The following is a 13464-nucleotide window of genomic DNA, read 5'->3' as shown; positions in this document are numbered from 1 at the left end:
TGAATTCAAGGTAAAATTTCTTTTAATGGGCCTTCATCTTGGAGATAGCTGTGTCTTTTGACCTTTAGACAGTGAGTTTCTGGCTCTAGTAAGGTTTAAAATGTTAGCAAAGTGAACTTTCCTCAAAGATTGAGGTACTGTAGATGACCAGTACTGGGTAGATGTCAAGCCCACTCTCGTTATAAACGTCATGTGTCATTCACTTTCTCATAGATGTGTCCGGGACACTTGTGACTCCAGCTTGAACCCAATTGTCATAGGTCTGATGCAGGTCTTTTCACTTTTCAGAGTAATTTTTTAAAACTTTGCCCATCATCAGTTAATGCATGTACAGTATAATAGTGTGTCCCATGATTGAAAAAGAGTACTTCACCAGGTCAAGAAATTGGGTGGCTGGGATTCAATGTTTTTTTTTTCAGTCATGTGATGTTGGTTGCACCTGTCCAGAATAAAATTAGTCAGAAACTTTTTACAGTATTCTCTGGCTGACCTTAGATGATTAATGCTCATGTTGACTGGAAGTCAGACACATGCACATCCCCTTCATTCTTTTTGAAGTGTACCATGTTGAATGGTCATGCTGCTTGTTATCTTTCTGATTTATATTGAGATAGAAAACCACAATGACCAAAACATATCTTCTGAGTCATACAGGGGGATCGACACCAGTACAAACATGTAATTTAATATCTGGTTCTCTTTCATTGACTTTACCTCTAGATTGCTTGGACTGGATTACATTTGTGTGAATTTGCTTTCAACCTTATTTCATCTGTGTTAGCAGAAGGATTTGTGCTCACTGGCATCATGCTACAATTGTGTCTTTCTACCATCATAGCCTCTACCTAAAAACCTTTTGCATATAATGCAATTGTATTAGTCTTTTTTCTGGTGTGAACCTAGTATTGGGGAAATTTTTTCTTTTGTATTTTTGTCTGGTTTTAGGAGAACATGGACTGAATTAAGAACACATTATGTGTACAGTATGGGAGCTTTATGTTCTGTAAATAAGAGGATAAAACCTGGTTATCTGCATTTCCAGTGTCCATAACATAAAAAATTTAAACCGTTATTTGTGATTCAATTACAGTATATGCATTTGTCTGATATACTTACAAGTCACCAGTAGCTTTTCCCGCTTTCAGCCTTGGGAAAACTGGGTTTAGTGTGGAGCAATAACAACAAAAGGGTCCACTATAGTGGCTCTTCCATGATTTTTCCCCCCACCATACACAGCTTAGACACATCCTTCACAACACATCCTGTGGCTGAGATGTATTTACAGATCATTTATTTTAACTCTCTTTTGGTGACTTTAATTGTTTCTTTCCTCATAGAAAATCAGCTCAGGTCTGATCAGCAAGAATGAGGAACAGCATGTTCAGTTAATGATAGTCTATTCTGAAACAGTAGAAAATCAATTCACCTCTCTTCCTGAAATGTTTTAAGGTTTCTGGGAATGACATATTAGTGCTTCCAATTTCCTGTTGCTGACAAAGCAAAGGGGGCACAGACAAGTCATTGCTTTATTCTTTTGAGATTTTTGTGATCCACAAAACTATAACAAATCATACAAATGATGATAATTAGAATAAGAATATGTGAATGTGGAAAAAATTCAAGAATAAAAGGAAAATGTAAACCTATTTATACCTGTATCTGAAGGCTATGTCCAATTCTTTACTTTGTTATTTTTGTTAACTTTATAATGATTTTGACATCCAGGGAGGCACAGAGGTTAGCATTTCTGCATTGAAGCAATAGGACCCTGGGTTTTATTCCAAACTTGAAGTGATATCTGTGTGGAGTTTGCATGTTCCCCCATGTTCACATTGGTTGCCTCCTGGTGCTCCAGTTTTCTCCCACATTCCAAAAACATACTGGTAGGTTCATTGGCTTCTGGATAAATAGACACTCACGCCAGAGTCGTTGTGATTGCCCTGCAATGGACTGGCATCCCATCCAGAGTATATCCTGCCTTGCACCCATTGCCTGCTCTGACTTCCCTGCAACCCTGAATTTGAAGAACCAGTTAGAAAATGTACAGATGGATTTTTCCTTGTGCTGAATTCACCAACATTGTTTCTTAAGGGATGTGAAACACAGAGGTGTTGTGAAATATATCTTGTTGTTTTCTGTATCCAGGAAATACTGCTTCTCAAGCATTGCTTCCTTCACTATGGCGAAATTGTAAACCACTCTATTTTGGAAAGTGTCATAGATTTGTATGGGGAGTACACCAGGAATTTTAGGAATTTCTGTTAAAAAATGCAGTTAGAAAATGGTTTGCTTTTTTCTACGGCCTTTATAAAGCACCGGTAACTCCTGCAAAGACAAATCTGTAAGATGAACAATGTTATTGACTGAATTCCTCAGAATTTATTGTTTTATAATTTGCAAGACATTTTGAAATCTCAGAATGTACGCATTGAACTATTTTCCTTTTAGGTTGTTTGCTATATATTTTAAGAATGTTCTCTTCTTATTAAAATATCCATTACTTACCTTGTTTAAATCCTATAAAATGCAAGTCCTGCTTAACTCTGACTAACCTTTTTAACAGCAGTATTTGTAACTATATTTGAACAGTGTATGATGCAGATAAGGAGTGCATAGCAAACACATTAAGAAAATGATCCCTCTTTAATGTGTTTGATTTAGGTACCTAACAGTCCTGTTGAAGGAACAATTGTCGCAGATTCTGCACCTGCTTTCACCATGGCTTTCATAAACCCACAGTCCCATGCTACTTCTGCAGAGAATAATCACTCAAGGCAGCAAATTTCCATCAGTGTGTAAGTAAATCTGACCATTTAAATGTGTAAAATGCCATGTGGACACAGTGTCCTGGTGAATGAACTCCCTAAAGAATTCAAGAATTGAATTCACTAAGAAGGGTGATCTTATTACAGGCTGGAAAAACCTGGTGATGATTCCTTCAGAGGAATGCACAAGAACTAAGCATGTTGTAACATAGCCAAATTAGAGAGTTAAATCGGCTGTGCTGAAAATCTCCACAGTTTAACAAATGTAATTTCTTTTTTTAGTTATAGCTGCCTTAGGATATTTGGTGCGGTCTGTTTCTTATACTGTGTGCCTACGTTTTGCAGAAAAATGCACATCCAAACAATAGTTAAAAGAAGGCATACAATTTTCAATAACGACATTATAACAACCATATACTATGAATTTTTATGTCTAGAGACATGAATTTGAATGCATTTTCAATAGTGTTGTGGAAACACTAAGGAACAAGTGGGTTAAGACAAGGAATGATACAAGATATAGATTAACATCTTTTGTGTAAAATTAAAAAGTTACTTAATAAAATGTTATATTGATATGCTAGTGCCATTGTCGGTTTACAAAAGTGCCACTCTGCCTCATGGCCTACATAAGTATAGGCAGTGATACTATTTGTACAAAATTTGTATATGTAGTGAGCACTATGGGTACTGGGAAGGAAATCTCGCATAACAAAAACCAAGAAATGACATCATTAGCTGATGCAGGATACTCCAATTGACATATTGCAACCCAGTGTCACATGTAAGCTAGTGCTGTATGTAAAACTGTGTGATTCCTTTAAGAATTTGTTTCTACATTCCTTACTATAGATGAGCTAAAAAGTGAATTTGTTTTTGCTTTTTAAACTGAGAAGAATCATCCATAATTCACCCCAGCAGTTCATCACCTACCTACACCCTTGTCTCTCTTTCCATGAAAGAATAAAAATATACCTCTTAGCTGTTCCTTTTCACCTTTACAAAAGCATTATACACCACATGGAATATGACTGTAGCCTTTTATGTTTATTATATAAAGTCATTTTTTGAATGTCAATATATCACTTAATCTCCTGTCTTCTAATATTAAAAGCTTCTTTGGAAATAATTTTCTGACAAATTTCTTAGCACCTTCTAAAAGGTCTTTTCTGTTCTTTTACAGTAAATTAGTTGTCACTATCTTGTGTATTGTAAAATATAGGTATTGCTCCCAAGAAACATCTCCAACGTGTTGTAGTTAAATGTTTTTACAAATAGTCTACTTTGTAATCCTTTCTCTAATGGTTAATTGATCATAAATTAGGTAAAGGTTTAATTTCTGTAGGACTTATGACAGTTGAGCTCATTTAATAAATGAAACAAATAGATGTTCATTATTTTAAGGGAGCACGATACGTTTTGGCTGTGCTGTGGGTTCTCTACAGAAGGGCAGTGGCCTCTGATGCTTGATGTGTGTTTTGTAGCTGTGCTGTCTTGTCCTCTTACAACCCCCGTCGTCCCGAAGAGCTGGAGCTCCATAAGGGAGAGATGGTGGGGGTTTATGGAAAATTCAAGGAGGGGTGGCTGAGAGGCCTGTCTCTGAGAACAGGGAAAGTGGGCATCCTGCCTGGCAATTATGTCACCCCAGTATTGAGGTAAGATAACAGGTTTCATGGCTTTATATAGATTGATACGGTGCTCTCACTAGGGAAGATCAAAACTTATGCTTACTGCCAGTACATAGATAAAATGTAACATTAGGCTGTGCATGTATCTCCCTGTCAATAATGTCAGGAATATGTGATGTCTCTTTGGAACACGGCCAGCTTTTTGAGGTAATAAACTATAGTCTACCCAAGAGCTGTTTGAAATTGTATCTCTGGCTTAATATAGAGAATATTGAACGAAACATTTGCTCAGAGATAAATCCTCATGTCTATGGCATGCCTAAAGTTGGCCACAAAATCAACCAGCCTACATTATCAGGCCTATGATTTCTCTTGATCTGTTCAGTTAAAAACAATCCAAACAAAAAGCTGAATTTGGCTGACCTGTAATAATCACCACACCTTCTCCAATGGATTCTGTTGTAGTTCAGGTTAAGTATTTTACTGTTGTGCATACAGATAATATGGTCACACTTTGAAAATGTGGGAAGAGTGGAATTTGACGTTATAGCATTTGTAGGACATAATAGCAAGGGGGAAATCAGCCTGTCCCCCTTCTGATTTTAAGCAGCTTATGTCTGGCCAATTGTCCTTCTGCAATTTTAATGTTATTATCCAAATAATAACATTATTTGTTGTTATACTCTTCGGAGAATTTTCAGAGACCTTTTTTATAAATCAAAGAGAAACATCTTTGAAATGCAACAAATATAGCGGCATTAAAAAGCCCACTCTCTGTAACAGATTATTAATTTGGATCTATAAAAAATAGTGTGATAGACAAGACTATCAGTCTTTTCTTATTTACTTTAATAAAAGTTACAGTATATTATCAGAGTCCATGGTCTACATTTTATGGTATACTGAAATTGTTCCCACAGTAAAATGGCAAATCTGTAATCCAGATAATTACTAGACAGGTTTTAACAGTTATGTCTGCCTCTCTGAGCCCTCAGTCAGGCAAAGCAGGTTCTTCTTTCATTAAGGGATTAAACTATGAAAGAGCATACAAAGAGCAAAGTTGTGAATGAAAATAATGTATCACAAAGTGAAATTTCTCAAAGCACTTTTTTTCGTTACTTAAATCAGAATGGTTTCCTACTGCAATTGTAAGTGCTTATCTCGAACAGTTAAACCCTCTAATGCTATTGACCTCAAAACAGAACATCTGCCAGGTTCCTTGACCTCAAATCAGTCCCTGCTCAGGCCGGAAAGAGGTCTCTGACGACTAAACCTCCAGTCGCAGCGATTGCCCTGGATAGAATTACTCCAAATGGGACGACAAGGCCAGACTTCCAGGTACACTCTGTTGCCATGCCAACCCTCGTGCTGTCAGCAGGCGCAGCGAGAGCAGCAGCCCAGCATGAAGGAACAATGGGGAGAGGCACAGTGAGGCGTGCCTTCACTGCTCCTCAGAGGGGTAAGCACAATGGGAGCAAGCTTCGACAGGCATCGGCCAGGGTGGAGCTCTGTGCGGCTCCTTACTCTAGAGGCAATGCAAAAAGCCTTTTCTCCTGGATCATGCAGTACATTTCTATTGAGAAAGCTTGGCCTAGATATATGTTAATTTAACATGCAGCTAATTTTCCTCAGTCTGAAGACTTATGAATAATTTGCATTAGAAAGTAAAAAATACTTTCGGCCCTAGATACTTTTTATGAAAGTATGAATACTAACCGCAGAGCAATATGCAATATCTATTAAACACAGTTGCATTCTTTCTGGGATATTTAAATCAAGTTCCTATCATTTTGATCCAGCCACTGTAAAGAAGCACAGTTTGTTTCAGTACATACTCATATGAGATATGATTAAACTAGTTTGTTGTTTCACAAAGCCCCTTACATATGGCAGTAAACTGAAAGAATGTTTTCATGTGTTGTCAGGATCATCGGTAAAGAGTAATAGTTCTTTCCAGAAGTCGTCCACTTTGGTTGCTCGGCCCCAGCAGCCTCACCCCTCCGGGATCACAGTGCAGACACACAACATCGCCTCTGCACCTGTTACAGCTCTAATGAGGCATAACCAGCCTGCAAGCGCTGCTCGGATGCTGTACCGGGTTTCTGAGACAACATCGCCCACTGCTGGCAGCTCTGTGCTACTGGATGCCATAGAGTCTGTTGCTAAAGAGCTGCCTAGCAAATCAGTTTCAGCAGCTCCCCACTCCATTTTGATTAAGCCAGACTCCTACAAATACAATACAGAAAAGGTAGCTATTTTGACTCTAAACTAAGATATGCCACTCCCAAGCTCTGAGCAACACAGTTATCGGGAACAATAACTTAAGAACAATACGTTTTTCTATTTTAATATATTTACATTCTTAAAAAAAGATTTTTCTCTGAAACAATACACATTTGTCAAAAATGAAAATGTTGTGGTTTAAGGAGAGTCTGTAACAGTGTTATTTTAAATTGTTTTTTCTAATTGATACTAAAGTGAAAAGAAACAAACTACTGTATAGCCTCAATTTTTTTTTTCATTTTTATTCTCTTAATGGAAACATAGTTAACAAAATATTTTAATTGCAGCCTACAAAAACAGTGCGATTTCAGACCCAGGACTCTCCTCCCTCAACAAGAAGCAGCTCCCAGCCACCAGCAGGACAGACAAACCTTCCCACAAGGCCAGGAGTGTCTGCACAGGACCAGAGAGGCAACCCAGTTCCTGCTGGCTACCACAGTCGTGGGGGCTCAGACAGCAAGATACCACTATACAGGAAGGGCAGTTCAGCAGATATCTCCAGTCCAGATGCCCCACTGCAGGGCAAGAGGCCCGCTACTTCAGTGTCCCAACCTAATGCTAACAGGTAGTACATCTGATTTAATTGCACCAGTGCTGTTTACTAGTGTGAAAAACAGGGTTCTGGACTTAATGGATTGTTTCTGATGGAAAAAGTAGAGGCTAATTCCACATTGGAGTTAAAACTAAAGGTGCAACACCTGAAACAGGCACCACAGTCTAAATCTTATGTTTTTTTCTTTTTGCTTGTCAGTGTGGAATTAACCTCTGCTTGTTCATTTGCAGCCAACGCGTGCTGACACAGTTCCCCATTCAAAGCTCTGTTTTTGAATGAGTTGCATTTGAGGATGTAAGCCAAGAGAAACAATAAGAGGGCAGCAATACTTAGTTAAGACATAATTATTCTTCTTGCAGTGCTGGACTTTAAGCAAGACTAAACTAGTCCAACATGCTACAAACAAGACAGATCAGGGTTAGCTAAGGTGTGGTCCTTGAAGGGCTTTTAATTATTGTTTTCTTATTATCAGTTTCACTGGATTAGTCATTGTCGGAATCAGAATCATTTTATTTGTTCTGGTTAGGATTATTTCATAACATGCACTTTCACCCACAGTTATTTCAGCGTTGTTTCACTGTACAGACTGAGTTTTAATATGACCTGGAAAACACAATAGCCCTCTAATGTGAACAAAAGTAACAAGCAGCACATTGTAGAGTTAACTAAGCTTTAGCTTTTCCTACTTTTGACTTTTAGATTATTGCCACGCACAAAATAATATAATGAAACACTAACTTTTAAAATTGTTTTGCTTAAACTGACTTTGACGCATGCTAGTTTTCTTGATCTTATCAGAGGTCTGAAACCTTTTCTGTTTAAGCTGATAATTATCAATTCATTACACATTTTGGTAAATTGGTCCTTAAATCACTTAATTTAGTGACTGTGGAAAATTTAATCACTGTGACTTTTTAGCCTTAAAAAAGGGGGACTTTTTTTTTCATTAAACACTTGCATTTTAAAAAAATATTTTAATTTAGAAATCTTAATGAATCTCAGCTGCATTATTAACTTTAGAAAGTAAAGATCCTTTTTCAATTTGCCAAGTGCTGTCTTGCTTTGAGAAGTTAAGTGGAGTAAAATAAGCAATTATAATAAACCCAAAGGATTTAAAGACTGGTGTTTTTTACAGTGTTTTGTGTGCAGCAACATTATAGACTTAGTAAAGGAAGCAAGCCTAGTTATAACATGAATGCATGCGGTATGTGCTAGTATTCTAAAAGCAAGGTATTTTCTGTCTTCGTTACAGGTACAGAGTGGTACTGCCCTATGCAGCTCAGTGTGATGCAGAGCTGAACCTGAAGGATGGGGAATCAGTGCTGGTACAAAAAACACGACAGGATGGACGGTTCCTTGTAACCCAGGAAAAGAGTGGACAAACAGGGCTTTTCCAGTGCAATATCCTGGACTTTCTTGAGAAACAGCTGACTAATGGTCAGCAAGAGACCTGCCAAAATTAAATTGTATAGAATGCACTGAGTGTACTCATCTTACTAAATGTTAGTTACAGAACACTGTACAAAACATCTCCACAATACTAAAAAAAGTAGCCCTTTATCACTTTAGAACACTACTGTGTAGTCTAAGTCTTTGTGAAAATATTGCAGATGAAAGGCAGAAATCTGCAAATAAAAGCATACAGTGTATGCTTAAACTCTGCTGATGATTGATTGAATTACTGCCATTGGTAAAGAGATGGTTTATACATTTTACACAACTTTTTCTATTTTAGACTTAACATAGGTCACCCACAAATCTTTTACAATTTTGAAGCAAGGCATTGCCTGCATGTACGCTGCTGAGGGGTTTCTTAGTCAAAGCACCAGACAAACTTTCCTTCATTGTCAGTTTATTCATAAAGAGCTAAATAAATTTTAATCTGTTGGACAAATAAGATCCAGGTGACTTCCAAATATTTCAAACATTACACTGATTGAGGGATATTAAACTGCACCTGATTTTCATACTACAGTATGCACAACATTTGATGTTTTAGCATTGTACTGGACACTGGTTTATTTATATTGTAATGTTGTATACAGGACTATTGCTTCAGTCCAATAACATTTTTATGTATAATTTAGAAAATGCATATAAGCCTTCTATATAGTGTAAACAATTCTAATGACGCATTTCCAATAATTGTCTGGATATTCAGATCAGTAGGTTTTATAAAATCCATAACTGGGTCAATATTTCAAAGAAAATTGAAAGGCATGTCATTCTTTTCAGTACAGACTGTAGGCTTTATAGACAATATGAGCCTTTTGTGCCTAGCTTCATCATCATGAATTTATGAAAAGGTACTCTGGGAAACTCTGAATTATTAAAAGTAACAATGCAATATTTTTAAGAAAGAATAAAATAACGATACCCCCATCCTTACTGTAAAAACCGTGTGACAGGTTTTTACAATAAAGTACTTAAAGTTTTCCCATACCAAGGAAATGTGCCATTCTTAATGTGTGCCATCATTAAAGGTTTAGAGTGAATTTAAGTTACTGCATGTGCCATATACCGTATCTATCCAAATGTTAAAACTATCTTCTACCAGAGAACAGAACACAATATGGAGCGGATACTGGAGAACTGTTTTGGTTCAGAGGAGTGAAGAGCTATCAGTACTGTACATTGGATAATATAAGGTTAATGATGACAAATCAAGTGCATAAAAGTAAATACTGTTGGTCAGTGTGTTGACTTCATTTTTTAGGTAAAACTGTACAAAAGTTTTGCACTCCTTAACTTGATTCTTGGACTGCTCCTCTATTATGCTTCATTGATGGTAAATGAAATATATCTTTATTAATTATGAAAAATAAAATGATATCTCCCAACCTGATTTTGTACTTTATGGTTTATAGCGTATCTGATATATTTGAGTTTTTCAGTCAATTTTATACCTTATGAAAATATGTTACAATTTTATTTTTCATTTAACATTCTACACCTGGATATTAAAAGTGTAAATTATTGACATTATAAACCAAAACTGTCAAGAACTTTCTTAAATCATGGTTCCCAGGGTATACTGTCAGCCACATAAGAGGAATTGAAAGCCGCAAGGTAATTGTCAAAAAAGGTTCTTAATTTAGCTAAATCAAGGATCACAATATATGATCCTTCTTCTAGCAAATTTATGATTTACATGGCCATAAAAGAAAGGACCCTTCTTGTGAAATACAGTATATCAAGTGTTCTCAGCCAGAGATCTGGTACTGCAGTGTATAAAATCAAAAATCTGTTCTGCCAGTGCTTAGACTGGACAGAGAATGGTCTGCAGCTCTGCTTTTAATATTTCATGCTTGGCGGCAGCATTTTGTGCAATAATTTGACACTTACTGTAAGTTTGATTTACTTTAACTTAGAATCCTGAAAAGGGGTCCTTCAGCAATAGAAAACAACACTCAAAACTGCTGACATAAAAAAATGAAAGAAAATTTAAAAAAATATTGACCCGCAAATTGAGTTATTAACCTTCAACACAGGAAAGCAGTGGTCAATTGACAGAACAGGAAAATCAGGAGCTGTCTAGAGCTGTCGACACTTGGTACGTCTGAGACTTCAGCCTTCGCTTCAACTCTCGTATCATCTGGCACACAGCTAACGGATAGCAACAGTACACCACAGCCCAGTCTTCACACGCGCTTCCCTGAAAAGGATGGGTGAGGAAAACAGGTCTGTAGCAGCATCTGTGGTGGTCTAGTCACACTGTACTTATCTGAAGAACTAAAATTCCAAAAACTTCAAATCAGTTGGCTTTATAACTGCAATCTAATGTAATATACTGTAGTGTGGTGTGAAGTATGAATTTAGCCATAATGTTTTATTTTTTCCTGTCTAATCACTACAAAAAGTTACACAACTGCCCTAAGTAAAAGACAAAGTAATTATGTTGCTACTAGAAAATGCATTCCTGAGCATGGCGGTCCTATCCATATACAGTAGGTCTGTGAAACAGCCTTACCCGTATTTTATATTTCTCCCTTATCCCTACACGCATTGCAAATGTAGATCCTGGAAGCATTGGTAAGCACAGGCACTCTCCGTACTGATGGGCAAGACTGACATCTAAACAGCAGGGAGACACTGCACCCACCAGACCTACAAATGAACCAGAAAGCTGAAAATAACCAGGTTTGAAAACCCTTTCAGCCATGTCCTCAGAGTCAAAAATGTACTTTCAGACAGTAAGGGGGACAGAGTAACAGATTAAAAAAAGAAAACATCAGCTGTTTTTTTTTCTAAATATAAAAAGGACATAGGTTAACTTTCATGTACAGTATCCCCTCCATTACTGCTGTAAGACTCACGCCAATTCCTTCCCCTTACCTCCGATCCAGAAATTACATTTTAAAATGAGTTAAAGCTACTATATCTTAAATGTTGCCCTTGCAAACCAACAATGGTCGTTCTAAGGTTATTGACTTTCCAAATGCTACTGCTACAGGGCCCTGCTGAATCAATACATTTGAATCAATAGAGTTTGCTTACACACAGTTTTGTCACTGCACACGTTGAAGAGACTTGTGCTCCAGTCTCCACCTGTCTGTGTTATGGTGGTTATGGTTGTTGTGGTGACTCCCAGGCCAGGCTGAGTGACGACAGGAAATTCGGCCATGGTGGTGCTCAATTCATTAGGAATCAATTAAACCTTCAAATCCAAAGGGTAGTGAAACATCATTCTTTCAGACTCAGACTTTTGAGTTAGACAAATAAAATAAATTTTTAGAACACAAACGATGCTTTACACGAAAAATCTTATTTGAAGGTGGTACTCAAGAAACTCTGAAGAAAATCTAACACTGTAAGGGAGCAAAACTAAATTGCTGTTTGACTACAACTCTCTAGCATTATCAGTTCTGCTTTAAGTTTGCTGTTGTCAGCTTTAATATACTGCAACACAAAATTTCATGAAGTAAGCAAACATTTTAACAGGTAGTTCATACACTGTACAAATATTTAATGAAAAAAACAAGCCTATGTCATATAGCATGAAATAACAAAAAACCACTTACTTCATGAAAGGTTTTGCAGATTCACTAGCAGAAAAACTGCACTTCTAAAGACACAGACCTTTAACAGAAAATAAGGAGAAAAAGGGAGCAGTGAGATGAACAGAAGAGTAGAATGATAGTCTCCTCTAGGAACAGGGTGTGTTTCAACCGATAACACAACTGCCATGTTGAGTTATTCTCACGGCTGGCCGCAGAAGATAACACACGTCTTCTACTTCTCTAGGGGACTAATTGTATAAAATATATAAAAAACTAAAAATAACCAGACTATCACATATTGCCCCTTATACATTCTTGAGTTTACATGGAGAAAGCGACAATCCTATGGATTTTTGAGTGCAGATAAGAAAACCAGATTTGAAAAAGCAGAGACTACTGCACAAAAATAAGCCTAAACCAAGCATTTGTTAATCAATAAAAAAGAAGACTTGCTTTGACAATATTCACAATAGTTAGTGAATAGTTTATTTTTTGAAAAGCAGAGATAGTGAAGTGGAACTATTATAATTTCTATAACTGAAAGCTGAAGCAGACAGAAACATTATCAGGGACAAGATCCTTGCTTGCAGAGACAATAAGGCCAGCGTGCACTATGTTTGGCTACACAGTAGCAGCAGTGAAATTATCCATAGAACATCTTAAGTGCAAATTATAGAAAATATACTTAATAAAACACTTAAGACAATAATATTTAAGAATAAAACAGTTTTTTTAAAGGAAAAAAAGAGGGTTGACTTACACAGACCAGAAGAAATATTTAGGCTCCTCACAAATTGCAGGTAACTACTCAAAGCACCCGAGACATAAGCACGTACAGTTGTGGTATTTTTACTGAACCATTTCCTTCCAACTTGCCTGCACTCAAATAGATCACATCACCTTTTTTGGCCAGTTCAAGCGAGAGCTTAAAAGCCACGCAAGCGTGCAGTATGAAAATGCACGTCTTTGTCTTTTTCAGTCGTCAAAACAAACTCCGCCAATTGGGTTGATGCTTTTCAAAACTGAGTATACTGTATGAAAAATACATTTGGCAAACAATGTATATAGAATACCTTCTTTACACAAAAAAAGAGATGGTCCTTGGCAACAATTTTAGGTACTGTAGGAGGAGGACCTCAAGAATAATATTGAGAGAATCAAAGGAAACTCTAATGTAATAATGTGGTGCACACCAAAGTTTTTACCAAGGTGTAAAAACTGCACCCTCTAACATG

At 36.9% G+C, this 13464-nt stretch overlaps 2 protein-coding genes across 11 annotated transcripts in view; one reads left to right on the top strand and one right to left on the bottom strand.

Moving 5' to 3' along the window:
• Positions 1-10069, top strand: part of sh3rf2 (SH3 domain containing ring finger 2) — a 33367-nt gene extending 23298 nt beyond the window's left edge. For all 8 annotated transcript variants that reach the window (XM_088603976.1, XM_088603974.1, XM_088603978.1 and 5 more), the window contains 6 exons: positions 2662-2795; positions 4250-4420; positions 5596-5852; positions 6319-6641; positions 6964-7241; positions 8482-10069. In XM_088603976.1, the coding sequence (XP_088460102.1) occupies positions 2662-2795; positions 4250-4420; positions 5596-5852; positions 6319-6641; positions 6964-7241; positions 8482-8692 (1374 nt within the window). In that variant the 3' untranslated portion in view covers positions 8693-10069. The remainder of the gene's footprint in view (positions 1-2661; positions 2796-4249; positions 4421-5595; positions 5853-6318; positions 6642-6963; positions 7242-8481) is intronic.
• On the bottom strand, positions 9904-13454 carry plac8l1 (PLAC8 like 1). 3 transcript variants are annotated; one of them, XM_088603987.1, is made up of 5 exons: positions 12990-13454; positions 12251-12308; positions 11727-11886; positions 11200-11336; positions 9904-10884 (listed from the first exon to the last, which is right to left on the bottom strand). In XM_088603987.1, exons 3-5 carry the CDS (start codon positions 11851-11853, stop codon positions 10753-10755), a joined length of 396 nt encoding a protein of 131 aa, XP_088460113.1. In that variant the 5' UTR covers positions 11854-11886; positions 12251-12308; positions 12990-13454; the 3' UTR covers positions 9904-10752. The 3 variants fall into 3 exon arrangements, with proteins under 3 accessions (XP_088460113.1, XP_088460114.1, XP_088460112.1); XM_088603988.1 differs by lacking the exon at positions 12251-12308; XM_088603986.1 differs by lacking the exon at positions 12990-13454 and having other exon boundaries at positions 12251-12682.
• Between the last annotated feature and the right edge of the window lie 10 nt (positions 13455-13464).

The sequence above is a fragment of the Lepisosteus platostomus genome, chromosome 13, assembly GCF_059453375.1.
Source record: "Lepisosteus platostomus isolate fLepPlt1 chromosome 13, fLepPlt1.hap1, whole genome shotgun sequence".
Classification (NCBI taxonomy): Eukaryota; Metazoa; Chordata; class Actinopteri; order Semionotiformes; family Lepisosteidae; genus Lepisosteus; species Lepisosteus platostomus.
This window is presented reverse-complemented; position numbering and strand designations above follow the sequence as displayed.